Genomic DNA, 26,606 nt, shown 5'->3' with positions numbered 1-26,606 from the left:
TTTGTCATATGGACCAAATGAATTAAAGTATGTGAGCTATAAACAACAATATATGTAAAACACTGAGTATCATGAGTTCTAAACCTAGGTTTTAAAATTTTCTATCACTTTTATAATAGATTATTGATTTTCATAATGGTTTTATGTATAATTTAAATGATAATTAACTTAGGACTCCTTTTAAAAGCTCCATGGAATTTGTTTTGGTCATTTATTTGCCACTCAAGAATGTGGCTATGACTTGTGAAAGTTTAAGTATTAAAACAGTTCATTTAAAGTGTTAAGCCATGAATTGACATTATCAACAAAGAAAAGTAACATATATAATTTTATAACAGAGAAAGGTTGCTCTGTGCAAGAGTAATAATAATCTATTGAAATTGCTTTTGCTGATGTCATCCAATATGACTACTGTCTGGACATCAGCAGTCAAGTATATCTTCCAGGACACAAACACTGCAAAAAAGATTGGAAATAAGAATGCCCTCAGGCTCTGGCCAGTGTGCAGCTCAAGATTGCTGATTCAATTCCCAGTCAGAGCACATGCCCGGGTTGTAGGCTCCATCCCCAGTAGGGGGTGTGCAGGAGGCAGCCGATCAATGCTCTCACATCACTGTTTCTCTCTCCCCCTTCCTTCCTCTTTCTCTAAAAATCAATAAAAGTATTTTTTAAAATGCCCTCAGAAAGTTCAACCATAAACCAAAACAAGATGAACCAGAATAGAGATTAGGAAGTCAGACACAGGGGACCAAGTAAAAAGATGACTACCTAAAATTTAAGGTATTAACATGCAAATGAAAAGAAATTTACCTGTCAGAAACGAGGACTGGTTAGTAATGAAAGTGATGAAAAGAAAGACAAATGTGGCCAGTGCCCAGGGAAGCACTGCCTAGGAGTGAAGATATTCTACAAGGCACATGGGAGCAAGAATCTACTTGGCAGATATGAGATGGAAATACCACTTTATCTGAGCCTAATGCCATTTAAAATCAGTCATTTATAACCAACTGCTTTGTTCTAATCCCATACTCTTGTTTATTAGGCAACTTTTAATAATTTATTTTTTCAAGTATCATTCTACATGAAGAGAATATATTCCCTTATACAAGCTTGAGCTCTGGAGTTAGATTATTTGAGTTCCCACTGATTTACTCTGTGACCCTGGAAAATTTAGCAACCTCTTAGTCTGTTTCTTCATTTGCAAAGATGGAGACTACTTCCTTGGGTTGTTGTGAAGATTAAATAATTCATGTAAAGCACTTAAAACCTGTCATACACTTTAGCACCAAGTAAATGTTAGTCATTGTTATTATTTTTGAGGATGAATTAACATCCCCAAGTCTGATAAGCTATGAGACTGATCAATTTCTGAATCTGAAAAACTAACGCAGGACCACTATGTTGTACAAATCCAGGGGATACCTATGAACCAAAGAATATGCTGGAAGCCTTAGAGTGGAGGCTTGACCTGGTGAATTCAAAGTCACCATCTCTGTGAGGGTTTTCAGGTAGCTAGCTAGATTGCCAGTCTGTCCAGGTGAAAACGTCACTGTGTAACAAGTGGTCAATAAGGTCATCTAATGAGTGAAGCCGACCTTGCTCAGGTGCTGAGTTTGCAGAGAAAGTGTGAGTGATAGTACTGTGGAGGTTGGAGAACACACGTCAAGCCTGATGGCATTCAAACACAAATATTTTGAAGCATTCATGTCGGGAAAACCACATTGTGGGCAGATTTTAGGCCTGAAACCCACCTGTTTGCAAATCCTGCAACACTCTTTTATTCAAGTTTTTAAATGTCCTAATTTAGTACACTTTTACTTTCCTTTACCTACTTTATCACCTAACACATTTGTTTTTCATGTTTCTTGTCTCCAAAGAAAATGTAAGATCCATTAGGTAAAGGATTCGTTTCTTCACTGCTATCTTCCCTCAGCATAGAACAATACATACTAAATATTAGGTGCTTAGCATTTAATGAAAGTGACTGAAATCTCCCTAACTTGTCTTCTGATCTCCCTTTCAGTAGTCTACTGTCTCTTAGCCCCCAAGATATTAGAAGTGTATCTGATCACTCTCCTGCTGAAAAAAACTTTTGACAAGATCTTTATTCATTTAAGCCGTTTCCTCATTGCCCAAAATATGTTGTACACGCTCCACATACTAACACTCTTTCCATCCCTGAATCTACCATTTCATTTCTTCATGCTTTTCATATACTTCTGCCTCTGCTTGGCCAAAACTTAATCACCCTCCAGACCTGGCTATTCGGTGATGCCTCCCGGATACTCCCATCTGTGCCACCACTGCATTCAGTTCATACCTCCATTATACACGGTGCTATCACTATGTATTTACCAATCTGTTTCTCACCTACTGGGTCGTAAGATCCTGGAGAGCAAGTTCAGTGAAGTTGTATTCAGATTGTTTCCCCAGTTGTATTCAGAAGTATAGTGTGCTTATCACTATACTTGGCACAGAAATTTCTGGTAAATAAAAATTTAGGCCAGCCACCATGGCTCAGTGGTTAAGCTTCAACCTATGAGCCAGGAGGTCATGGTTATATTCCCAGTCACGGTTCAATTCCTGGTCAGGGCAAATGCCTGGGCTGCAGGCTGGATCCCTCATAGGGGACATGCAGGAGGCAGCGGATCAATAATTCTCTCTCATTATTGATGTTTCTATCTCTTTCTCCTTTCCCTTCCTCTCTGAATCAATAAAAATATATTTCAAAGTAAAATAAATAAAATAAAAAAATTTAATGAATGCAATAACTTGTTTTTAAGGGGCTAGGAAAAGAAAAATGTCTTCTTAACAAAGTGCTTTCCTACATCAAACCTGTACATGATGTCTGTGGTTTTTTGGCTTAAGAAAAACTCAGCCTGATAGTTTGAATAATAGTTGAATTAGCAGATTCAGGAATAAAAAATAAATTAATGATAGTTTCACTTTTGCAAGATGAATAGTTCTGGGGATGGGATGCACAATAATATGAATGCACTTAATAGCACTGAATTGTACACTTAAGAATACAATTAATTGACTAATGGCCTAAGGAGGGAAGACGTTTACTTCAGTACTAATTTATAAACCAGATATTGTATGGAGCATTGAGTGAACTCTGATGTACGAAGTTGCATCTGTAATTTAATTAAAATTAGTGACTTATTAAAACTAGATGATTTTAGAAATAAGAAAAATCATGGAAAAGAAAAAAGCATTAACCAAGTTAGAGGAAAAAAACTAAGATCAGAACCCAGGTTTTATTAAGAATGAAAGGGCTCTCTTAAAATAGTGGGCGCGCGCGCACACACACACACACACACACACACACACACACACACACACAATACTAGCACATTACAATCCCAAACAATTCAGTAAGTGCAGATTAGCGTGTAATGCATTAATACTTCAGGTAGGAGTTTGCATAACTGGGTTATCTAGGCTCTACCTGTGAGATATCAAACAAATATGACACACTGTAATGCTATACTACCTACTGGGATTAACGTGAGAATCAAACGAAAGCCTTATTACAAATGGAATGTGTAATCATCTTCTCCAACCTCACTTCTCCAGATTCTCCAAGTCTCTCAGCAAGGTTCCCATCATTCTGTGGGGGTGAGGGACTAGGTGGAGTTCTGTTGTTCTTGTTTTACACAAGGAAGAGGCGGGAGAAGAGGAAAAAAGGTAGGAAAGTTGTTCATAACGAGCAAATAACTTCTTCCCAAAACAAAGGATTAACCATACCTCCTTATCAATGAAAGACAGAATCATAAGCTCTATATAAACTGCTCATGTTAAACTTTTTCCCCAGTGACGGCCCTGTAAAACTTTTGACCTTTAGCATATTTCAGGAAATTATACAATAGTTACTTGGATGTATATTTACCTTTCCTATTCTACTGCAGATATGTCTAAATTAAGGACTCAGTATTTAACCTTTTGGAGTTGTTTATGGATTGTCTTAATTGAGTCAATATTCAGCTACAATATAAAGCTAGGTGGCTGGAGTTGTGCATAAGAGAACTGGTTGAAAGGAAGAAATGAATGAAAAAATAAACAAGAATTTCATCTCCCTTTGACTTCTCCCAACCTCTATCATTTATTTCTAAAGATCTAGGCAGAAGCCCTCTACTTACTAATTAATATTCTATATGTCTGCATGTTTGTTTATAAGTATTTTTATATTGTTAACACTTTATAAAAATAGTGTTTTCACCCCAGGCATGAAAATACAGAGTGGGGCAAAAGTAGGTTTACAGTGGTGAGTATGCAAGGGTTTATTCTTATATTATTATTTATTAGTTATAAAACTTTCCATATGAACACTAAACCTACTTTCATCCCATCTTATATTGAGAGGAAATACCAAATGGGTATTTTCTTTAAAGTTAACTCATTTGGCAAACAAATCTTGTGCAAAATATTCACCATATAAAACATGTGCAAAAAAACATTTAAAGAGAAAAAAATGTGCATTATGTGAATTTCCATTTAGAATCTCATTTGCATATATAGTATAATCATAATATTTTAACTTTATAATCAAAGTAGTTGTGAATAAAAATTATAGATTTATGTTTTTCCTACACTATGTCAGAAATAGAATATCCTTGAGACAATGCATAGCTACAAATACCAGAATTCATGTATCTTCACCACCTAATTAACAGAAACTTTTATTACAGTACAAAATAACTGTAATATCCATTTCCCCCCAAATTTCTTAAGAATCAGTTAGGGGGAGCCTATTAAAAATACAGACTACCACATTTCTCCCCAGAAATTCTGATTCAATTGCTCTGAGCAGGACAAAAATTTTTATTCCTCAAAGCGACTGGATGGTTAGCTAAGTTTGGAAAATACTGATCTAATAGAGTAGTTCTCAAATTACCAGGTATTAGCATAACTTGAGCTTTTAAAAACCTTAAACACAGGCTGAGGTTTAGACATGGCCATGACATCAACACCTTTGAAAAAGCTCTCCATGGACGATTGAGAACCAGATCTTGGAGAACTTGAACCATTCTTGCAGAACCCTTTTATCAATTAAGAAAGGAGGCTTGCTCAAGTTCACAAAGCTAAAGGGTACCAAAGCTGGAGCTGGAACCATTTCTCCTGACTCCTAGTTCACTTTGTTTTTTTAATGTAGCTGTTTTCTCATGTAGGTTGACAAAAAAAAAAAAAAAAAAAGTGTGAAAAACACATCTTTTTGCCTCAGATTAATGCTGGCCCTTAATAAGCTAACCTTGTTTCAGAAATTACTAGAAAACATTTTCTTAGTCCTAATAGAAAATAAGCTTACTACTTAATCTTTGGTTCCTACTAAGCTGTTAATGTATCTTACGGAGAATTCTTTAAAATTATTTTTAACTTCTGATTCAGTGTTTCAAATTTTCATTATTTTTAAAGTTCCTTACTAGCAAAATTATTTTGACACCTGAATTTGGTGACATGGTTTCTTCAATACATAGAATACATAACTCTACATATTGTGAACAGAGAACAGATTTTCTTCTTCCACACACACACAAAAATGATTTTAGGCTCCTAGGCAAAACCTCATCTTTGGCTCGTCTACAGATATTGAGTGGGAAACTTCTCAACCCATTCCTAGAATTTTCTTATTTTAATAAGATAATGTAAAAATAAATCATGAAAAATGTCAAGTGCAAGCTTACGTACAGATAACTTTTAAGTGTTTACTTTCCAAAAATTACTGTGTTTAATGCTTTCTGGCAGTTTACTTTTATCATTACAGTACCAAAGTTATCAAGATATCATTTTTATCCCTCTCAAAACTGCCAGATGTTCAGATATTTTAAATTTTCAAACTTCTGTGATGTTTGTGATGTCTGCTTCTGGGTTGTGTGTGTGTGTGTTGAAGTGTTTGGCATGCTGCGAAAGCAGGCCACATTAGTCCATAGGTAGAACTTCAGCGATTTGTATGTACAAATGTGTACTTTTGATTACTTCTATTCCCGAAGAACTGCCAGATTCTAGATTTTTAAATATACCACATATAAGAAGAATCAGATGCAATGGGGTTTGCAATCACATTCAATGGATTCTAGTAATTTTAGAGAAGGAAAGCTCTTCCTTTTTCCTAACCGTTGAGATGTCAACGCACAGGCATGTGCTGCTTCGCAAAGGGAATGCCTCCCGGCTCGGTTAGGTTTCCTCACTGTGCCAACCTCACAGGGGGCACTGCGGCCGTCATTACAGGTGCCAGACTTGGCATCACCACCCACACGGGGATAATGTCAGAGCAGAGCAGCCACGCGGCACCGCGCGGCAGGCATCTCTCGGCTCCATGACTGCGTCATCCTACGGGACCCCCGGGGCATACTTTTGGTCCATTGTCGACCCAAATGCCATCTCACCGCAGACTCTAAGTCAGAAACCTAATCAAAAGTTCAATATGCTCTTCACCCCGTTTAAAATCGGTAAATAACACAAACCTTGAAATGGAACTGAGAGTATGCCTCTAAAGGTAAAGCAAAACTAAAAAAAAAAAAAAAAAAAAAAATCAACATCTCGGCTAAATGTTCCAGTGACCTATCATCTTTAGAAAAACTGGGCTAGATGGGATAACCCACGGCGTTTCCACGAAGCGCTACAGTAAGGGTGGCCAAGCCTAAGTATTTGTGTTACGATTTTAAACTTGAAACTGGCCATTGCAGACACATGGCCTTTTTGGGCTTGCTTAACTATTTCCTAAAAGAAAACAAACAAGCAAAACAAAACAAAACAAAAAAAACCCCAAACATGTTTATTTTTCGGAGTGTGCTAGGGTACCGCTCAAACACCAGTCATTACCAATCCGAGGCCGGCCCTGCCCGGCCAGGCCCGCAGCGCCAGCCGTGGGCGGGGGTCGCGCGTGCGGCGGGCGGGGCGCGAGGCCGGAAGGACCCGCGCGGCGGGCTGGACGGGACCGGACGGGAGGGGCCGGCCTCCCCGCGGCCGCCCGCCGGCCTCCCGGGGCGCCGTCCAGCGCGGCGGCCCGGAGCTGCCTCGGTCATGCAGGGCCCGCCCGCCCCCGCCCAGCCCTCTCCTCCGACACACAGACAGACAAGGTTCCGACCTGCCGCGCCCTGCGTGTTCACAGTCTGTCATGTTTGGTCAGGAGCGGGGCGGGGCTGCGGGCCGGTCTGCGGGGCGCGGGACCCCGGCCGCCCGCCGTAACGAGGCGGTAAAAACTCACGGTTACTAGTGAGCGACACAGACACAGACTTTCCAGTCTGTTAACAACCACGCCAGAGAGATGGGCTCTCTGCAAACACGGGCGCGGCCGCGGCCGGCGCCGCCACGCTAGTCTCTACTCGCCGCCGGCGGCCGAGGCTCGGGAGCGGGCGGGCGAGCGCGCCGCGACGCAGGGGTTTGGACAGTGGCCGTGGCGGTGACTGCTCCTCACCGACATGGCGGCCCCGGGGCGGCGTTCGACAAGATGGCGTCGCTCACCAGCCCGGGACTCCAGGCGCAATATCCCTCCGCGCGCCCGCCTCGCCCCGCCCATCGCGCGTCGGCCATTGCAGGACGCGGCCGTCAGTCACCTGCAGGGGCGGGGCTTTAGCCCTTGCCCGGCGGCGGAGGCGGCTCAGGGCCGGGAGGCGGCCTCCGCTCGAGTTTCCCGTGTGGCTCGGGGCTCAGTGGCGCTGCAGGACGCCGCCAGCCGGGGGTTGTGGGGGGGCCCCTAACGAGTGGCTTCTGAAGCAGTCCTTCGGTGGGGGCTGTGTAATAAAGGCCACTCGTGGGGTGTGTTTTTTAAATATAGGGAGTTATTTTTAATATATTTATTTTTTTAAAAATAAAATCTTTGTTGCTTACGTGATGGAGAAATGTGCTTCCTCCTTCAAGGTTGTAGCGAGCTCTCTTTTTATAACGTTTAGTGCTCAGAATCACGTTTTGAGGAAAATAGCGTGGCTTAGTTCTAGAGGAACCGTCCTTGCTTTTTATTAAAATGATGGACTTAAGGGACTTGACCCTCCCAAATATCTGACTTCTTTTGTCATTGCTTAGTGGTAACAAAAAAGGTCCACAGTAGGCCAGGCCAGCTCCGGGGCCACTGCAGTCCTGGCGGGCTGGGTGACCAAGGGTAACCACCAGGGTGGCCTGATCACAAATTGCTGACTGGGCGGGTCGGCCATGGCAGGTGTCAAGTTCCAGGCCTGGTAGCTTCCTTAGCAACGCCACTCTCGGCCTTGAAGCAGCCCAGCCTATTCTCATGCATCTAGGAGGGCGACCCACCTTTGAAAGGTCGGGGTAATTTTCTTTTCCAACACCTCGCCTGGGAGACTATGAAACATCATTGTTATCTTGCTGCCCACTTATTTACTGTCAATGTTAATTATCCCATACTTACCAACATAAAAGATGTAACTCTCCATTTTGTTTTTTATCCAATGATTTCAATGCTTTGCTTTCTCTCACCTCCTTACTCTACCACCAATGGATTTCACGCACCTTTCTTATAATCGCTCCTGTGATTCTAATGCATAAAAGGGACTGAAAACTGCCTTTTTCCAGAGTCCATTTATACTCCAGCTTTATCTTTTCCTGTGGACGTTACATCAATACCGAGCTCAAATATGCTCCTTTCAAGAAGCCTTTCCAACCACAGGTTGTCTTCTCTTCTGAATCCTCTTAGTTCTTGGTATTTTTAAATAAACTTCCTGCCTAAAGGTTGTGTTAATCCCATTGGATGACAGCACTCTACAAGGCACATGAACTGTCCACACCTGTTTCCCCATCTAGAAAATGTGGACTAGCACCTGTAGTACGGACGCGTCCTGGGTTCCAGTGAGCATTAAGTGGGCTGAATGTGAAACATGCCTGATACTAAGCGAGCATTAAATCAATGCTTCTTTTTAGAAACACTGGGGTTTCGATCCAGAGAAGAACCCTGGAGCTCCAGTGGCGCAATCGGTTAGCGCGCGGTACTTATAAGACAGAGAAGAACCCTAAGGACCGAGCCTAAACACTATAGCAAATATTTGAGATAACGGGTCGCCAGGTACAACTAGAAGCATAGATTTAGGGCGGTGCCTGCGCGGAGCTAGGTAGTTAAGAGCGCGCCTGCGCACTGGGGCAAGGAGCGCGTGCGCAGAGGGACAGGCGGCGCATGCGTAGGCGGCCTGGGGGCCCCGGGAGCCCCTCCTCCTTCTCCTCTCTCCGCTCCCGCCGGTGGTTGTCACTCGGTAGCTGCGGGACTCTGGACAGGAGGATGGATTTCGAGAATCTTTTCTCCAAACCCCCCAACCCGGCCCTGGGCAGGAAACCGGTCACGGACTCCGACGTCATGGATTCCGACGACAGGTGACGCCCGTGTTTTGCTGCCCCGAGCGCCGGGGTCCCAGCGGGTTCCGCCCCCTCTCGCGTCCCGGACGCCAGGTCGTGGGGGGCGTGGAGCGCGCGGGAAGCTCGGACATGGTGCGATGGTGCGGGGCGGGCGCGCTGGTGGAAGGAGGAGGTGCGGGGCTCGATCGGGCGAGGGTGCGCCGAGAAGCTCCCCCTTCTCCCAGCGGGATTAGAGCACGTGTGAGCTCCTAGAAGACAGAGGTCATCTGTCATTTCTCACCGACACGTGCTAGGCGCTTTTTTTTGGTAGAAAATATGAAACCGTTAGTTCGCCAAGCGGTGGAGTATGAGTGAATAGTCTGTTCTTATTCCACTGGTCAGGATCGAAAGACCCGAAAAACTATCATAAAGCAGCAAAGACCTTTTGGATATATTTCCTTTATGTTGAAATGGGAAATGAGGCCGCTGGCCAAATGGCTCTCTTTTCATTCTCGGAGACGTGGTTAGTGTAGTTTTTTTTTACACCCAGATATTTAATGACTCTTTTCCTTGTGTCTTTGAAATGCTAAAAACCCACCTTTTCTTCTAAACCTGTATCTTTGCCCCAGTTTCCCTAGGCCAAAACCATAACACAGCCTTTATCCCTTCATTTCTCGTATCAACTATAAGTCATATTATGGTTGACTTTACCTCCATATCACTAAAATCTTTTCACTTCTCTCCGTCTCACATACCTTAATTGGAAGTACGGTATTGCTTTAATTCAGGCTACCATCAAGAGCTTTCCTATGGTGCTTTACATAAAATGTCATTTAATCTTCACAGCCTTTAAAATATCCTTGTTTTTGTAGATGAGAAAGTTGAGGCACAGAGCGAATAAATAACTTGCCAAGATTACACAGTGTAAGTGGCAAAACTAGGGTTAAGTTACTTAGATAAGTTTTCCTCTAGGACTCATGATCTCATCCCCATGTTTCTAAGGCACAATTGGCTAAAGTAAGACCTATAAATATTGAAAAGAGAAGAAGATACTAATTTACTTGCAGATGGTAGGATCATCTACAAAGAAAAAGAACAGGAATCAATCAATAAACTTAAAATACGTAAGAAAAATCAGCAAGATAAATAATCACAAAAAAGACAGTAGCAACATGTAAAAAACCAATAGCAGCCATCAGTTTGAAAATTTTACTGAACTACTTTTATGTCATCCTTTTATGACACGGACTTTTGCCAAAATGTCAGGTGAAGATGGTATTGCAATATGGTTATGGTGAGTGTCTGCGAACTATTACTCATTTATATCCTTTGCCCATCCTTCTCTTTAAAAATTTAGGATCTCTAGTAAGCAGATATTTTACCCCAATTTGTTATTTGTCTTTTGACTTTGCCTATGGCATTATTTTCTATGCATAAAGGTTTTTGTCTGTTTTAAAAGCAGTCAAATGAATCAATCTTTTATGGTTTCTGGAGTTTTTGTTTTTTTACTAGTAACTTTATTATGGAATTACTCGTTTATTGAGCACCAGCTATGTACAAGACATTATTCTAGGCCCTGGGGACATAGTAATAAATAAAACATATTTTTTAAAAGTCTCATACTCATGAGATTTATATTCTTGGGGCACAGGCAATATGTAAATATACAGTCCTCAAGTAATGTCATTTCATTCAACGTTGTTTCATTCTAAGGTCCATGAGATGCTGTAGGAACCTAACTCCTGTGTATATCAGTTAGCCTATGGTAAAATTGATTACATTATATGCTTCACTGCAGTTCCAAGAGCCTATGGATGATATACCGTACTAGAGGCCCGGTGCACGGGAGGGGCGGCCCCTCAGTCCAGCCTGCACCCTCTCCAATCTGGGACCCCTCGGGATGTCTGACTGCTGGGTTAGGCCCGATCCCAGGGATTGGGCCTAAACCGGCAGTCGGACATCCCTCTCGCAATCCGGGACCGTTGGCACCTAACTGCTCACCTGCCTGCTGGTCTGATCCCCCTAACTGCTCTCCCCTGCCAGCATGATCGCCCTAACTGCTCTCTCCTGCCAGGCTGATCCCCCTAACTGCCCTTCCCTGCTGGCCTGATCGCTCCTAACCACCTCTACCTGGACTCCGCCACCATAGCTTTGTCCAGAAGGATGTCTGGAAGGTTGTCCAGAAGATGTCCAGTCTAATTAGCATATTACCCTTTTATTAGTATAGATAGATGGTATTGTAGGCGATGATAAATTACATAGAGAAAAATGAAAGAGGGTTAGTTGGATAAGAAGGAAGAATGTATGATGGAAAGGATGTAGATATTTTAAAGAAGGTGGTTAAGGGAAGCCTTATGTATTAACATTAATGAGTAATATTTGAGTAGGAACCTGAAGGAAGTGAGGGAGGTTGATATCTCACTGGAGAATGTTCCATATAAAGGTCCTGAAGTGCAGGAGCTTGGTGTGATTGGGTGGTGGGAACTAAGTGGCCAGAATGACAATTGGAGTGGAGTAAGAGTAGTCAGACTTGAGTGGTATTGGGTAGGATGGGGGAGGCAGATCATGCAGGGACTTGTAGGTGCCATAAGAAGGACTTCGGCTTCTACCCTAAATATGGTAAGAGGCCATTGGAGTGTTTTCAGCAGAGAGTGACGGTTTAGTAGGGTCATTCTGCTTGTGGAGAGAGTAGAATGTGGGGGACAAGAACTTGCATCATAGTATTAGTGGTAAGAAGTGGTCAAATACAGATAAAATGTTGAAGATAAACTGGATGTCTTCATGGTTTGGATGAGGGACATGGGAGGAGTCAAGGACAACATCAAGGTTTTTGGGAGGTATCATTAGAAGACTGGAGTTGCAGTTTAAGATAGCAGGAGTTCATTTTTGAATATATTACCGTAAGGGTATCTCTAGTAGACACCAGGTAGATATGGTGAATAGGGGGTTGGCTCTGCCTGCCAGTGTTCCAATCTCAGCTCCACCGTTTACTAGGTTTGTGACAAGTTGCGTAAGCTTTCTGTAATTCAGTTCTTTCATCTGTAAAATAGCTTTTTACGCAGTAGTATGTATGTTATAGGGTTGTTGCGATGATGTGTATGGGACAGTGTCCGGGCACAGAGTCATCATAATGCAAGTGTTTGCTGCTGCTGTAGTTACTATTGTCGTCATTATTCTGCCCAAGGATAGATTACTTCCTGCTCCCCGTGATTCATTTCTGAAAAGTAGAGCAATAAAGATCCACAGGATTTGGTTTGTTGGCTCTTGTTTCTGTAAAAGGCTCAAAACATGGTAACTTATCTGATGGGTGTAACTCTGAAGCTCTGAATGGAGAGAGATCAGTGGTAAACTGTTGGATTGGGTATAGCTGTGAAGCCTGAACTCCTGTAACTTGGAAAGAAGCACAAAGCCACAATTCACATTCTTGTAGCATGTTGCTTTGAGTATGTACAGGTGCTTAGTCCTTGCCTTTATCTGGCATGTAACACATATTTGAAGCTTTATTCAGTAGTCACTACTTTCTGAGACAAAATTGTGTTTAATGCCCTGTATCTATACCATCCACTATTATTTAGGTTTATTTATGAACTAGAGGCACGTTGCACGAAGAGATTCGTGCAATAGACCTTCCTTCCCGTGGCTGCCGGCTCCAGATTTCCTCTGGCACCCGGGACCCAGGCCTTTGCTCCGGCTGCAGTGGAGAAGCCAAGCCTTTTCAGTCATCTTCAGTCTTCATTCGGGCCGGAGCCTTCCGTCTTAGTTCCATGCCTGCATATGCAAATTAACCGCCATCTTTGTTGGGTTGATTTGCATACTCATCCTGATTGGCTGGTGGGCGTAGTGGAGTGACACTAACTTGCATGTTTCTCTTTTATTAGTGTAGATTTTATTGGCTTCTTTGTTCACCAGTTTTTTGTATTCCTGTCTTTATCTTTCTTGGGTTCACTTTTAGTTTTACTGAAATACCCTCAACTAACTTTACTTGATGATGTGCATACATGCCAACTTCTCAGTCCTTTTGAGTATGAAAACAACTTCTCTTTTTCATCTTCCACTTGAATATAAGTTTGGGTTCTCCTGACCTGAGAAGGCACCCTGAATTCTACCTGAAATACTTCTCCCTTGCACTCATTCCTCTTTGTTTGCTAACTCTTGCATGTCTTAGGTTCAGAAAGCCTCTGGCACCTAAATCTAGGTTATGTTCTTCATATATATATATATATATATATATATATATATATATATATATACCTGTATTTACCACACCATATTGAAATTGCTTCCCTTCTTTCTCCCAAACAGAAAGTTCTCAGAAGGCAGGAACAAGGTCTGTTTTACTCATTGTTGTATCCTAGGATTTAAGGCCCAGAGCCTGTATGCTGAATATGGTAGATACTCAGCATTTGTTGAATGAGAATGAATGGATAAATTAAAAACCTGCTAATACTTGAGCTAATGTTCGAGGTTATGTAATCTAAAATTCCAGCTTTATTCCAGCTTTATTTAAACATGTTTGCCATTTACTACTCATAATTTTGTACATAATTCTCTGGAAAGAAGGGTAGTTGGAGTAGGATTTGAATTTGGAATTTCTTTGAGGGCAAGTTGAAGATAAGCCAAAGCCATGGATTTTAATGCTGTGGGATGAACCCTTTTCAGGTTTAAAAAAATCCTCTTGTGTTATTTCATATTTTTGCTACAGAATCGATGATGAAATAGATGATACAGAAGTTGAAGAAACACAAGAAGAGAAAATAAAAGTAAAAGTGGAGTGTGAGCATATTTCCAAAAAAGTAAGATTAAGTTGGCATATCGAAATAACAGCACAATAATTGATTTTGCGGACCTTGATTTAATGGCCTTTGGATTTAATGGACAAAATTTCTGGTCCATATGTCATGTGAAAATTACTATCCTGTTAATTTTAAAATGTTTTAACCAAGATTTGCTTATAATTAAATTAACTGGTTATTTTTTAATTAATTCACTGTTATTTTTTAAAAAATTTAGCAAATAGGCAATATGTTGGAAAACACTGTAGTAATTTCGCCAACATAAATAAATATTACATATCTACAACTATAGTTTACATATTTAAATTCAAGAGTCACTGCTTGTAGCCAATGTTTGGCCATGATTAGAATGTGATCACACCTTATTGCACATGTAATTGGTTCTGTTTTTGAGTGATGTCACTTTTTGCCATAGTATTAACTCATGCTGTGGGATGTTCCCCTGTGCACTAAGCCACGCCCAGCCATGTGCATTTGTTTGCTCATGGTAACTGGTGAATGCATACATTTTATAAATTTAAAATTAGAGTACAGTGGGGCCTTGACTTAGGAGTGTGCCGACTAACGAGTTTTTTTGAGATACGAGCCGTCTCTTAGCCGATTTTTTGCTTTGAGTTGCAAGCTCAAAAAAATTCGGGTGACGAGCCAGCTTCAGATACCCCACCGCTAGTTGGCGCAGCGAACGTCACAGTGGTTTGACATACAAGTAATTTGAGTTATGAGCTCCGTCACAGAACGAATTAAACTCGTAAGTCAAGGCCCCACTGTAATACTTTTCTGTGAAATTAAACTTTTCATACTTAATTTTAATTGCACAAATGTTTAATTGCACATAAGTAAAAACAGGTAAACTAATTTGTCAATTATTTAATATATGAATTCGTAAAACATACTTTATTATATAACAGACTTTCAGCTTTAACAGGCACCCCCTCACCTGAATTAGTCTGCTATATTGAGGTTTTACTGTAATGGATATGAGAAATTTTTTAGGGACCCTGTTTGTCTCATTTTAGTTAGCATTTGAGACATAGTTAACTTATATCAAACCCAGTTACACTTTTTAAAAAACTTATCCTTTAAGGGCTTTGTCATTTAACATGAACTATTTTTAGTGCATTGCATTTATTTTTTCTATTTCTGAAATGGGTTGTAAAGTATTTCAAAATTTTCTTCTCATATTAGATCTAAATTTTAAGGCTATTGAATTGCTAATGTAACTAACCTTAGTGATTTAAAGCTTAAAGCTGGTATTCATTTGCTAGGACTGCCATAACAAAGTACCTGGCTGGTAATCTCAATGGTTAGAGCGTCATCCTGTGCATGGAAGGGTCACAAGTTTAAATCCCAGTCAGTGCACATACTCAGGTTCAGGTTCAATCCCCTGTCTGGGCCTGGATGTGAGGCAACCTGTCGATGTTTCTCTCTCTCCCTCTCCTTTCCTCTGTCTCTATAATAAATGAAAAACATAATTCTCAGCTGAGAATTTTTAAAAAGTACCACAAACTGGGTAACTTAAAAAGTAGAAATTTTTTGACTCAAGCTTCTGGAGGCTAAATGTCTGAGATCAAGGTGTCGGCTGTGAAAGGGAATCTGTTCCAGGCCTTTCCCATAACTTCTCGTGGTTTGCTGGCATCTTTGGGTGGCCAGCTTGGCTTCCAGAGCATCACCTGTATCTTTACCTACCTATTTGAATGGTGTTCTCCCTGTGTGCATGTCTGTGTCTAAATTTCTCCTTTTCATAAGGACACTGGTTTTAAAGGATTATAGCCCACCCTAATACCTCATTTTAATTATACATACAATGCCCTGTTTCCAAACAGTCACATTCTAAGGTACTGAGTGTTAGGAATTCAACATAAGAATTTGGGAGGACACAACCAGTAACAAAGCCAATATCTGCTCTCCTTTTGCCTCTTTTTCTCTTTTGAACTATTTTTTTTAATTATTAATTTTAGCACATTACAAAAGAATGGGTTTTAATTGGCAAGGAGACTAAACAGACACAAATAGACTATCCTGCAATACTCTTTACTTAGGTTTGTACAAGGATACAAGACAGGAATTACAGCAGGTACAGCATCTTCAGCACCTCAGGGAGACTCTCAGCTACCCAAGGATGTGACTTCTTTTGCTTTGCTATAGACGAGGGCCAAGATTGACAGGGAGAAATTACAGCTTGGATTGCCTACAATTTTTTTCTACTATTTTAGTAATTTGGGTCCAATACTTCGTGCCCATTTAAAGTCCTCTAATCCATGTATAACACTATACAGGAGATAGGCAGGTACAACATTCTAGGATTATTTTAAGTGGTTTCCAGGAAATAGTACTATGAAAAGATGGACACCTAGATTATTCCCAAGGAGGCTTGCTTTAGCCCAGGCTCTTTACTCACAAGTGTGTAGAATGTGAATGTATCCCAGCTGATCAAAAAGAGAGCACCCATGTCAGCACATTGGAAGTCAAGAATGATCATTACCATCAGAGCCTCTGGTGCCTCCCTTCTCAGCCACCCTCCTTATTTCTTCCTAGAGGTACAGTCCTAACTTATGTACTAATCACTTCCTTGCTCTTCTTTACAGTTTTACTAATGCTGTCATCCTTAGAATACAGTTTGTTCTTGCCCGTTTTTGTACTTTATAGAAATAAGATAGTGCCATGGATGTTCTTTGTCTCAACATTATATGATTCATAGATATTATGGTGTATACTTGTTTGCTTGCTGTCTTAGCTGCATAGTGTTCTATTATTTGAACATACTAGATCTGTTGTTGGTAGACTTTTGGTTTGATTCTCATTTTTGGAGATTATGGGCAATGCTGCTACTACATTTTCACTTCTATCCTGCTGCACGTGTTCAATGGTCCCCTTTACCTACAATTTTGCTTTCAGTTACCCATTGTCAGCCATGGTCCAAAAATATTAAATGGAAAATTCCAGAAAGAAACAATTCTTAAGTTTTAAATTGCATGCTGTTCTGAGTAGCATGATGAGATCTCAGGTCATCCCGCTCCATTCTGCCCAGGATGTGAAGCGTCTCTTTGTCCAGCTTATCCACACTGTGTGTAGACACTTCCTGCCTGTTGATTACTTGGCAGCCATTTCGGTTATCAGATCGATTGTTGTGGTATCACAGTGCTTGTGTTCAAGTGATCTTTATTTTACTTAATAATGGCCCCAAAGTGCAAGGGTAGTGATGCTGGCAATTCGGATGTGCCAAAGAAAAGCCGGAGGTGCTTCCTTCCAGTGAAAAGGTATGAGTACAGTACAACAAGATATTTAGAGAGAGAGATCACATTCATAAAACGTTTTTATAGCAAGTATGTTGGTACAGTTGTTTATTTTATTAGTTATTGTTGTTCATATTTTACTGTGCCTAATTTATAAATTAAACTTTAGCACCAGATAGGCAGGTACCACATTCTAGGATTATCACACGTATATATTAGTATATGTATATACTAGTATTAGTATAGGAAAAACAGTATATATGGAGTTTGATACTATCCGCAGTTTCGGGCATCCAGTGGGGGTCTTGGAATGAATAAGTGGGAATAACTCTACTCTGCATGTACATAGGAGTGGAACTGCTGGGTCTTCAAGCATCTTTACCTTTACCATAATGGCAACCTGCATTCCAAAGGGGTTCTGACTTTTATTTGAGGGACTGTATTTCTATTGCTCCACACTTGATATATATATTTTTTTAAATATATTTTATTGATTTTCCACAGAAAGGAAAGGAGAGGGATAGAGAGTCAGAAACATCGATGAGAGAGAAACATCGATCAGCTGCCTCCTGCACACCCTCCGCTGGGGATGTGCCCGCAACCAAGGTACATGCCCTTGACCGGAATCGAACCCGGGACCCCTCAGTCCGCAGGCCGACGCTCTATCCACTGAGCCAAACCCGTCAGGGCCACACTTGATATTTTTATCCTTCTAATTTTTTGCCATCTGATGAGGTATCTCATTGCAATTTACTTTGTATTTTCTTGATTGCTGTTGAGATGGAGCATCTTTCCATATGTTTGTACATTTGGATTTCCCTTTGTGTGTGTGTGTGTGTGCACGCGCACGCGCCTATTCAAGTCTTTCTGTCCTTTTTTAAATTAGTTTGTCTGAATGTTTATATCTTCATTTATAGTTTTTTATTCTGGATATAAAGGGTTTTTTCCCTTCATTGTGGATTATGTATTGCAGATATCTGCACATTTTCTGATTTTCTTTCCACTCAATGACTCTATTGATGAAAAGCTTATAATTTTAATGTATTCAAATTTATTAATTTTTCCCTTTATAGTTACTGCTTTATTTAAATATCCTGAGTAAAAATATTTTCCTACAGTGTCTTTATTGTTTTGCCTTTCACACTTAAGTTTATAATCACCAGGATTGATTTTTGTGAACACTAATAGGTGCAGAGAACAACAAATTTTGTTTTACTTTTTATTTTTGTTATCATATGCAATTGTTCTGGCATCATTCACTGAGGAGAAAGGACTGCCTTTGCTCCCATAGGCCTGCAGTGTCACCATTGTCAAAAATCAAGTGCTCATGTTCAGATGGGTCTGTTTCTGGACTATTCTCTTCCACTGGCTTATTTGTCTATTGTCTATTCTGTCCCTTAAGACCTCACTCTGTTAATTACTACAACTTTATAATGAATTTGTATATCTTCTTTGTGTCTTGGCTATTCTTAGCTTTTTAAATTTCCATATAAGTTTTAGGAGCAGTTTGTCAAGTTCCACAGAAAATCCTGGTGGGAAATTTATTGGGAATGCATTGAATCTAGATCATTTGAGGGAAAATTGACATCTTTAGAACATTGAGTTTCTCAATCTTTGAGTCCTCTTTAATTTCTCTCTAACAGTGTTTTATAATTTTCTTGGTAGATGTCTTACATCTTACACTTTTTTTTGTTAGATTTATTGCTATATCTTTGGTGAGGCTGTTGTCAATGACATCTTTTTTTATGTTGGTTTCTTTTTAAACTAAATATATTTTTATTGATTTCAGTGATGAAGGGAGAGGGAGAGAGAGATAGAAACATCAATTATGATAATCATTGATCGGCTGCCTCCTGCACGCCCCCTACTGGGGATCAAGCCCTCAACCCAGGCATGTGCCCTTGACCAGAATCAAACCCAGAATCCTTCATTCTGCAGGCCAATGCTCTGAGCCAAACCAGCTAGGGCTTATGTAGGTTTCTTATTTGGCTGGCATATGTAGGAATGTATGGGATTAAACCTTTGAATACTTGTTAGCTTTTCAGGAAATATCTTGAATTTATCCTCATAGTTGATAGCTAATTTAGCCACAACTAAGCAACCATAGATTATAGATGATGAATGAATGGGTGTGCCTGTGTTCCAGCAGAACTTTATTTACAAAAACAGGAGGCCAGGCCAGTGTTTGCCAATTCCTGACCAGAAGTTCTGTTTGTAAGTTTTTTGTATGGTGTTAGTTGGAAAAGGGTGCTCTTTCTTGAGGATGTGGAGATGAAGTTGGTGGCATGAAGACTGTTGGATTGGTTGGTAGTCTTGTCTGGTGTAATGAAGATAAAGTGTGCATCGAGGCCCTTGTCAGGTTAGGAAACTTTCTCAGTTTGTTTGGATCCTTCAAACAGAAGCAAATTCATTTTGGCTTATGGTTGGCAGACCTTTAAATTGGAAAAAGAATAGGCTTTGGTGTCTATGATATATCTTAGTGTAGTACATTTTTAATTGGGCCATTACAGTTTACTTTTATGAAATCATGAGTTACTGAATTAAACCATTTGGAAGTATAGTCAATATGAAGGGAGAAATGTGAACTATAATACTGTAATTTTTTTAATACAAGAATTCTCTGTTTCCTTTTAAAAAATATGTTATTATTGATTTCAGAGAGGAAGGGAGAGGAAGAGAGAGAGAGATAGAGATATCAATGATGAGAGAGAATCATTGATCAGCTGCCTCCTGCACGCCCCCTACTGGGAATCGAGCCTGCAACCCAGGCCTGTGCCTTGACTGAGAATCGAACCATGACCTCCTAGTTCAATGCTCAACCGCTGAGCAACAGCACCCGGGCGATTTTTTTTTTAGTCAAAAAGTTAAAATTTGGGTATTTACTCTCTTAATTCAGCAAAGTACATAGAGTATACAAATTAAGAATCTTCCCTCAAATTACCTTTAAGGATGGCTGTGTCATGCTGGTTTTTTGTTTTTGTTTTTACGTTGTTTTGTATTTGTTTTTTAAATCTGGAAAATTTCAAATACCTGAAAATGAAAAGAATAGTATATGATCCCCATGTATCCATCACCTAATCTCAGCAATGATCAGTTTATGGTTAGTCATTGTTTCTTCTTTATAACCACATAGTTTTGAATCGTTCTAGGTTTTTTAAATTGAAATTTTAATTTTACTTAGTTTAGGCACTTTGGAAACTCTACAACATCACCAGAGAATTTGCTACATAGAAAATCAAGAAGTAAGGACTATGATGTATACACTGATAATGTCTGCAATCAGGAACCAGAAGATAATTTTGCTAAAGAGCTTCAACAGCATATACAAGCCAAAGAAATGGCAAATGCTGCTCAGTCCTTATTGTCTCATAAAGAATCCATGAAGAAAGAGGAAGCAAAGTGTACACAGGAAGGTAAAGGTAAAACTATTTTATCATTTAAAGTCTATCTAGAGGAGCAATCACTTTGTTCATGACTTGGGGGGTGGGGGTTCACCTGCATTTTATGATAAGAGTAGAGGCCCAGTGCACGAAATTCGTGCATGGGTAGGTTCCCTATGCCTGGCCGGCCATCAGCGCTGATCAGGTTCCCCGCCTCACCGCCTCCAACCTCCCAGCCTCCTCCTTCCCTTGCTCCTTCAGTGCCCGGTCACCACTGCCCGCTGGTCACCCGCCATGTTCCGCGCCACACCCTGGTGGTCAGCGCACATCATAGTGAGTGATTGAACTCCTGGTCGAACTCCCGAGGGGACACTTTGCATAATAGCCTTTTATATATATAGAAGATCATGATTTATATGGATCTTTACTCCAGATGTGAGACACTCTTCAACACCTTGCCACTTAGTATACAATGCTCACTGAGTTTGTAGGAGGAGCTGGGAGTTCAGGAGGGTTATCAAAGGCCATGACTACTTTGAAAGGGAGAATGCTAAATCCCAGCCTCTGCATGTAAAAGGGACAAGATATACCTGTTTGTATTGCTATCAGCTGAAGATGAATTGACTCAGTGTCAGGGATGATGGTGTGTCAGACTAATTTCACGTATGTATTCTTTTAGATGTCTTAGTTTCAGGTGTACAGCTTAGTGATTAGTCAGTTATATAACTATAAGGTGAGTTACATAAATACGTCCAGTACCCATCTGACCCCATACATAGTTATTACAGTATCATTGTATAAATGCAATACTTGATCCTCATTTACTGCCTCCCCCCTTAAAATGCTTTTCTGTTTAATATGGGTCATAGATGAGTTCAATCTGTATGAAATGGTTTCAGTGGAAAATCTGATAGTAATCGACACAGTCAGTTTAAACATTTGAAGTTTTACTGTTACAGTGTTATGGTAGTTCCTAATTAGATTCCTCATATCCTGAACACTTCAGAAGGATCTGGCTTGTGGCTAGACCGGGGACCGAACCTGCAATGTAGGTATGTGCCCTGACTAGGAATCAAACCTGAGACCCTTTGGTGTACTGGGCGACGTTCCAAACAACTGAGCCACACAATAGCAGCCAGTGCTGCTGTTGTGCTTTTATATCATCATTAAAGTTAATTTTCTGTTTTCAGATGTTAAACAAAAAAATAAAAACTTTAAAGCTGCCCATAAGAATGGTAAACAGAAGAAAATGAAGCGGAAATGGCCCAGCACTGCAGACAAGGGATCATATGCATCACTGAGGAACAGTGGCTCACAGGGACAGGTAAAAGGACCATTTCTGCCTTACCCTCAGTGACAAGGCACAGAATGAGGGTTATCAGTAGTGAAATCTCCGACAGCAGTGGGCTACACGTTCTCGCTCACACGGGAGCTGCCAGCACCCCCTTTAAGCACCGTTGCCACGCATTTATGCACCTCAGTATTCCCTTCATTTGGTTTACATTGACTTTATTTTTAGTGTTGTGCAGTCAGTGTATATGGATTGACAGACGAGTAACGGGGAGAAAATACAATAATCATGAGCATATTTCAAAGGCCACAGAGTCTTACAAAGTTTCTGCTGTTGCAGTCCCTGGTCTACTGGGTCTAGACCAGCCGTGGGCAAACTACGGCCCGCGGGCCGGATCCAGCCCGTTTGAAATGAATAAAACTATTGAGAAAAAAGACCGTACCCTTTTATGTAATGATGTTTACTTTGAATTTATGTTAGTTCACACAAACACTCCATCCATGCTTTTGTTCCGGCCCTCCGGTCCAGTTTAAGAACCCATTGTGGCCCTCGAGTCAAAAAGTTTGCCCACCCCTGCTCTAGACTCCCTCTGGAAATCCTATATAATAAAAACCTAATATGCAAATTGACCAAATGGCGCAATGATCAGCAGAATGACCGGTCGCTATGACGTGCACTGACCACCAGGGGTCATGCGTTCAATGCAGGAGCTGCCCCCAGCCTGCAGCCCCCAGTCCAGCCCAGGCAGGTGCCAGTGGGGGCCCCCTGATCACCCTGCCTGTCACCCCACTTGGCCCTGATCGCTGGCCAGGCCTGGGGACCCTATTCGTACATGAATTTCTTGCACTGGGCCTCTAGTTAAAAATGAATATATCTGAGCATTGGCCTTACCACCCTCCCCTACCCTCCTCTTAGTTTGATTTTGCTTGTAGAAGTTCTGTACATGTAATCAGGGTGGGACAATAAGTGACTCCTCTGGACTCAGCCTTTCTGAGGGCTTCTGAACTGGCGGCAACTATTTTTATCAGGTTTGTCCACAGGGACATGTGCTAAATTATTTGGAATACTAAATTGTCTATACCAGTGGTCGGCAAACTGCGGCTCGCGAGCCACCCGCGGCTCTTTGGCCCCTTGAGTGTGGCTCTTCCACAAAATACCATGTGCAGGCGCGCACATACAGTGCGATTGAAATTTTGTGGCCCATGCGCAGAAGTCGGTATTTTGTGCAAGAGCCACACTCAAGGGGCCAAAGAGCCGTATGTGGCTCTGGAGCCACAGTTTGCTGACCACTGGTCTATACTAATAAAAGGGTAATATGCTAATTAGACCAGACATCTTTTGGACATCCTTCAGGACAAAGCCATGGTGGCAGGGGCCGAGGCAGAGGCGGTTAGGGGTGATCAGGCCGGCAGGGGAGAGCAGTTAGGGATGATCAGGCTGGCAGGGGGAAGCACTTAGGTGTGATCACACCGGCAGGGTAGCATTTAAGGGCGATCAGGCAGGCAGGCAGAGGTGTTTAGGGGTGATCAGGCAGGCAAGTGAGAAGTTAGGGGTGATCAGGCTGGCAGGCAGAGGGGTTTGGGGTGACCAGGCAGGGAGGCAGAGGCGGTTAGAGGCAATCGGGCAGGCAGGCGAATGGTTAGGGGCGATCTGGCAAGCAGATGAGCAGTTAGGGGCAATCAGGCAGGCAGGCAAGCAGTTAGGGGTGATCAGGCAGGTAGGCGGAGTGGTTAGGAAGGATTAGGCAGGCAGGCGAGCGGTTAGGGCAATCAGGCAAGCAGTTAGGGGTTAGGGCAATCAGGCAAGCGGTTAGGGCAATCAGGCAGGCAGGCGAGCGGTTAGGGAGGATTAGGCAAGCAGGCAGAGGTGGTTAGGGGCGAGCAGGCAGGCATGCAGAGTGGTTAGCAGTGATCAGGCAGGCAGGCAGAGTGGTTAGGGGCGAGCAGGCAGGCAGGTAGGCGAGCGGTTAGGAGCCAGTGGTCCTGGATTGCAAGAGGGTGCAGGCTGGACTGAGGGACCCCCTGCCCCCTCTCTCCCTGTACACTAATTGCGTGCACCGGGCCTCTAGTCAAGTTATAACTGTCACTGAAATGTATGGTGCACTGAGGTGTTCCCAAATGCCAGAATGTAGAGGACTTACTCTGAGGTCTTATTACCCACCTAAGGAGTCCTGGCTTTTATCAGGCATTGTATTCAATTTCTTCAGAGAACAGCCCTCTTTTTGCCCAGGGTAAACTTCTCTTTAATTGTGTTCTGATGAGGGGTGGGCAGAGAGAACTTGTTATAATAGCTTTGTTTGTTTCCATGTAGAATTTTAATTTGTCCTCAGTTATGGCCTTATTTCTCAGACTCCACCTAAGCCGAGCCTCCAACTTAAAACCTGCTTTTCATTTATAAAAAATCTGCCAAGAACCTGTTGAATTCTCTCAATTAACTTCATGCCCTCCTTCTGTACTTTATTTCTGTGGAATGTCAGGAAGCCATACTAGTTCAGTAAACGATCCTGAATCAAAAGCCGGAAATTTTTTTACTTAAAACTGCTTTATTTAGACTCCTTTACAAAAAGGGGGGAAAACAAAGTTTTACTGTCATGTTTGTGTGCATTCTAAATTATGTAGAGAACAGCAAACATCAAAGCAGTGAGTTTATAGCTAGTTGTGTGAAGGAGAGTATTAAGGCAGTAATTTGTATTTTGGGTTATTTCATTGCCCTCTGAAAAGAATCATATCAACTAGTAATACTCATCTCTAATATTATTAAAACAGGCTCTCCAAGGGCAGCTGCCAGCCCTGGGCTTCTGCTACAGTGGGTACCTATGATTGCAGCTGTCATTTCAGAACAGCTCCAGCAGTAGTTAGAAAAGCATTCCTGAAAGTAAAGTTAACCTGATTAAAGAGAACCGGGCAGGTCTTTCTTCTTGTCATCAGGCCTGCCACCTCCTCTGTAACCAAAGCTGTGAATTATGGGAAAAAGGATAGGCTTTAGTAGCTATGATATATCTTAGTGTAGTGCATTTTTAAAATTTTTTTAAAAATGTATTTTATTGATTTTTTTACAGAGAAGAAGGGAGAGGGATAGAGAGTTAGAAACATCGTTGAGAGTTAGAAACATCGTTGAGAGAGAAACATCGATCAGCTGCCTCCTGAACCCCCCTACTGGGTATGTGCCGGCAACCAAGGTACATGCCCCCGACCAGAATCGAACCTGGACCCTTCAGTCCACAGGCCGACACTCTATCCACTGAGCCAAACCCGTTAGGGCTGTGTAGTGCATTTTTAATTGGGCCATTGCCATTGTCCTGGTTTTATTTATATTCCTAAGTCATCTTATCTTTTTCTTTAATACCAGAAAATCAAATATGTTATTACTTGCAATAGAAGGGGTCTGCTGCAGTACTGTAGGCCTGTATGTTTTGTGCAAAGGGGGCATTTAGTCACTCATTTGGATTATTGTAATATTAATTCACATACACTGAATGGAATTTTATCTGTGTGTTTGACTAAGCTAAATTTGGGAGCTATGGTATATTGAATGATTTTTTGGTTCTCTAAATAAAAATTAAAGAACAGAACCACGGGAAACACAATCATTACAAGAGTCAGCCAACTTTTTCATAACGGACCAGATAGTGCATCTTTTTGACTTTGTGAGCCATACTGTCTCTGCCACAACTAAGCAGCCATAGATTATAGATGATGAATGAATGGGTGTGCCTGTGTTCCAGCAGAACTTTATTTACAAAAACAGGAGGCCAGGCCAGTGTTTGCCAATTCCTGACCAGAAGTTCTGTTTGTAAGTTTTTTGTATGGTGTTAGTTGGAAAAGGGTGCTCTTTCTTGAGGATGTGGAGATGAAGTTGGTGGCATGAAGACTGTTGGATTGGTTGGTAGTCTTGTCTGGTGTAATGAAGATAAAGTGTGCATCGAGGCCCTTGTCAGGTTAGGAAACTTTCTCAGTTTGTTTGGATCCTTCAAACAGAAGTAAATTCATTTTCTAGGCTTGCGGTTGGCAGACCTTTAAATTGGAAAAAGAATAGGCTTTGGTGTCTATGATATATCTTAGTGTAGTACATTTTTAATTGGGCCATTACAATTTACTTTTATGAAATCATGAGTTACTGAATTAAACCATTTGGAAGTATAGTCAATATGAAGGGAGAAATGTGAACTATAATACTGTAATTTTTTTAATACAAGAATTCTCTGTTTCCTTTTAAAAAATATGTTATTATTGATTTCAGAGAGGAAGGGAGAGGAAGAGAGAGAGAGAGATAGAGATATCAATGATGAGAGAGAATCATTGATCAGCTGCCTCCTGCACGCCCCCTACTGGGGATCGAGCCTGCAACCCAGGCCTGTGCCTTGACTGAGAATCGAACCATGACCTCCTGGTTCAATGCTCAACCACTGAGCCACAGCACCTGGGCAATTTTTTTTTTTTTTTAGTCAAAAAGTTAAAATTTGGGTATTTACTCTCTTAATTCAGCAAAGTACATAGAGTATACAAATTAAGAATCTTCCCTCAAATTACCTTTAAAGATGGCTGTGTCATGCTGGCTTTTTGTTTTTGTTTTTTGTTTTGTTTTGTTTTTTCTTTGTTTTTTAATTCTGGAAAACTTCAAATACCTGAGA

The 26,606-nt window shown here is 41.3% G+C and overlaps 2 protein-coding genes across 5 annotated transcripts in view; one reads left to right on the top strand and one right to left on the bottom strand.

The window, feature by feature from the left end:
- ZC3H6 (zinc finger CCCH-type containing 6) overlaps positions 1–7,469 on the bottom strand; it is a 52,801-nt gene extending 45,332 nt beyond the window's left edge. The window contains exon 1 of one of the 2 annotated variants that reach the window (XM_036315852.1): positions 7,418–7,469. Coding sequence is in view for 1 of the 2 variants with exons in the window: in XM_036315851.1 (XP_036171744.1) it covers positions 7,088–7,119 (32 nt within the window). In the remaining variant the exon portion in view is untranslated. Of the gene's footprint in view, positions 1–7,087 lie in introns of both variants that reach the window. The other variant, XM_036315851.1, reaches the window with a different exon arrangement.
- Positions 7,470–9,138: 1,669 nt separating this feature from the next.
- ZC3H8 (zinc finger CCCH-type containing 8) overlaps positions 9,139–26,606 on the top strand; it is a 36,728-nt gene continuing 19,260 nt past the window's right edge. The window contains exons 1-4 of one of the 3 annotated variants that reach the window (XM_036315869.1): positions 9,139–9,318; positions 13,982–14,072; positions 20,487–20,718; positions 21,876–22,009. In XM_036315869.1, the coding sequence (XP_036171762.1) occupies positions 9,227–9,318; positions 13,982–14,072; positions 20,487–20,718; positions 21,876–22,009 (549 nt within the window). In that variant the 5' untranslated portion in view covers positions 9,139–9,226. Of the gene's footprint in view, positions 9,319–13,981; positions 14,073–20,486; positions 20,725–21,875; positions 22,010–26,606 lie in introns of all 3 variants that reach the window. The other 2 variants (XM_036315868.1, XM_036315866.1) reach the window with 2 other exon arrangements.

This window comes from Myotis myotis, unplaced genomic scaffold, assembly GCF_014108235.1.
Source record: "Myotis myotis isolate mMyoMyo1 unplaced genomic scaffold, mMyoMyo1.p scaffold_m19_p_62, whole genome shotgun sequence".
Lineage (NCBI taxonomy): Eukaryota > Metazoa > Chordata > Mammalia > Chiroptera > Vespertilionidae > Myotis > Myotis myotis.
The sequence above is the reverse complement of the archived record's forward strand: the minus strand, read 5'-3'. Positions and strand labels throughout refer to the sequence as shown.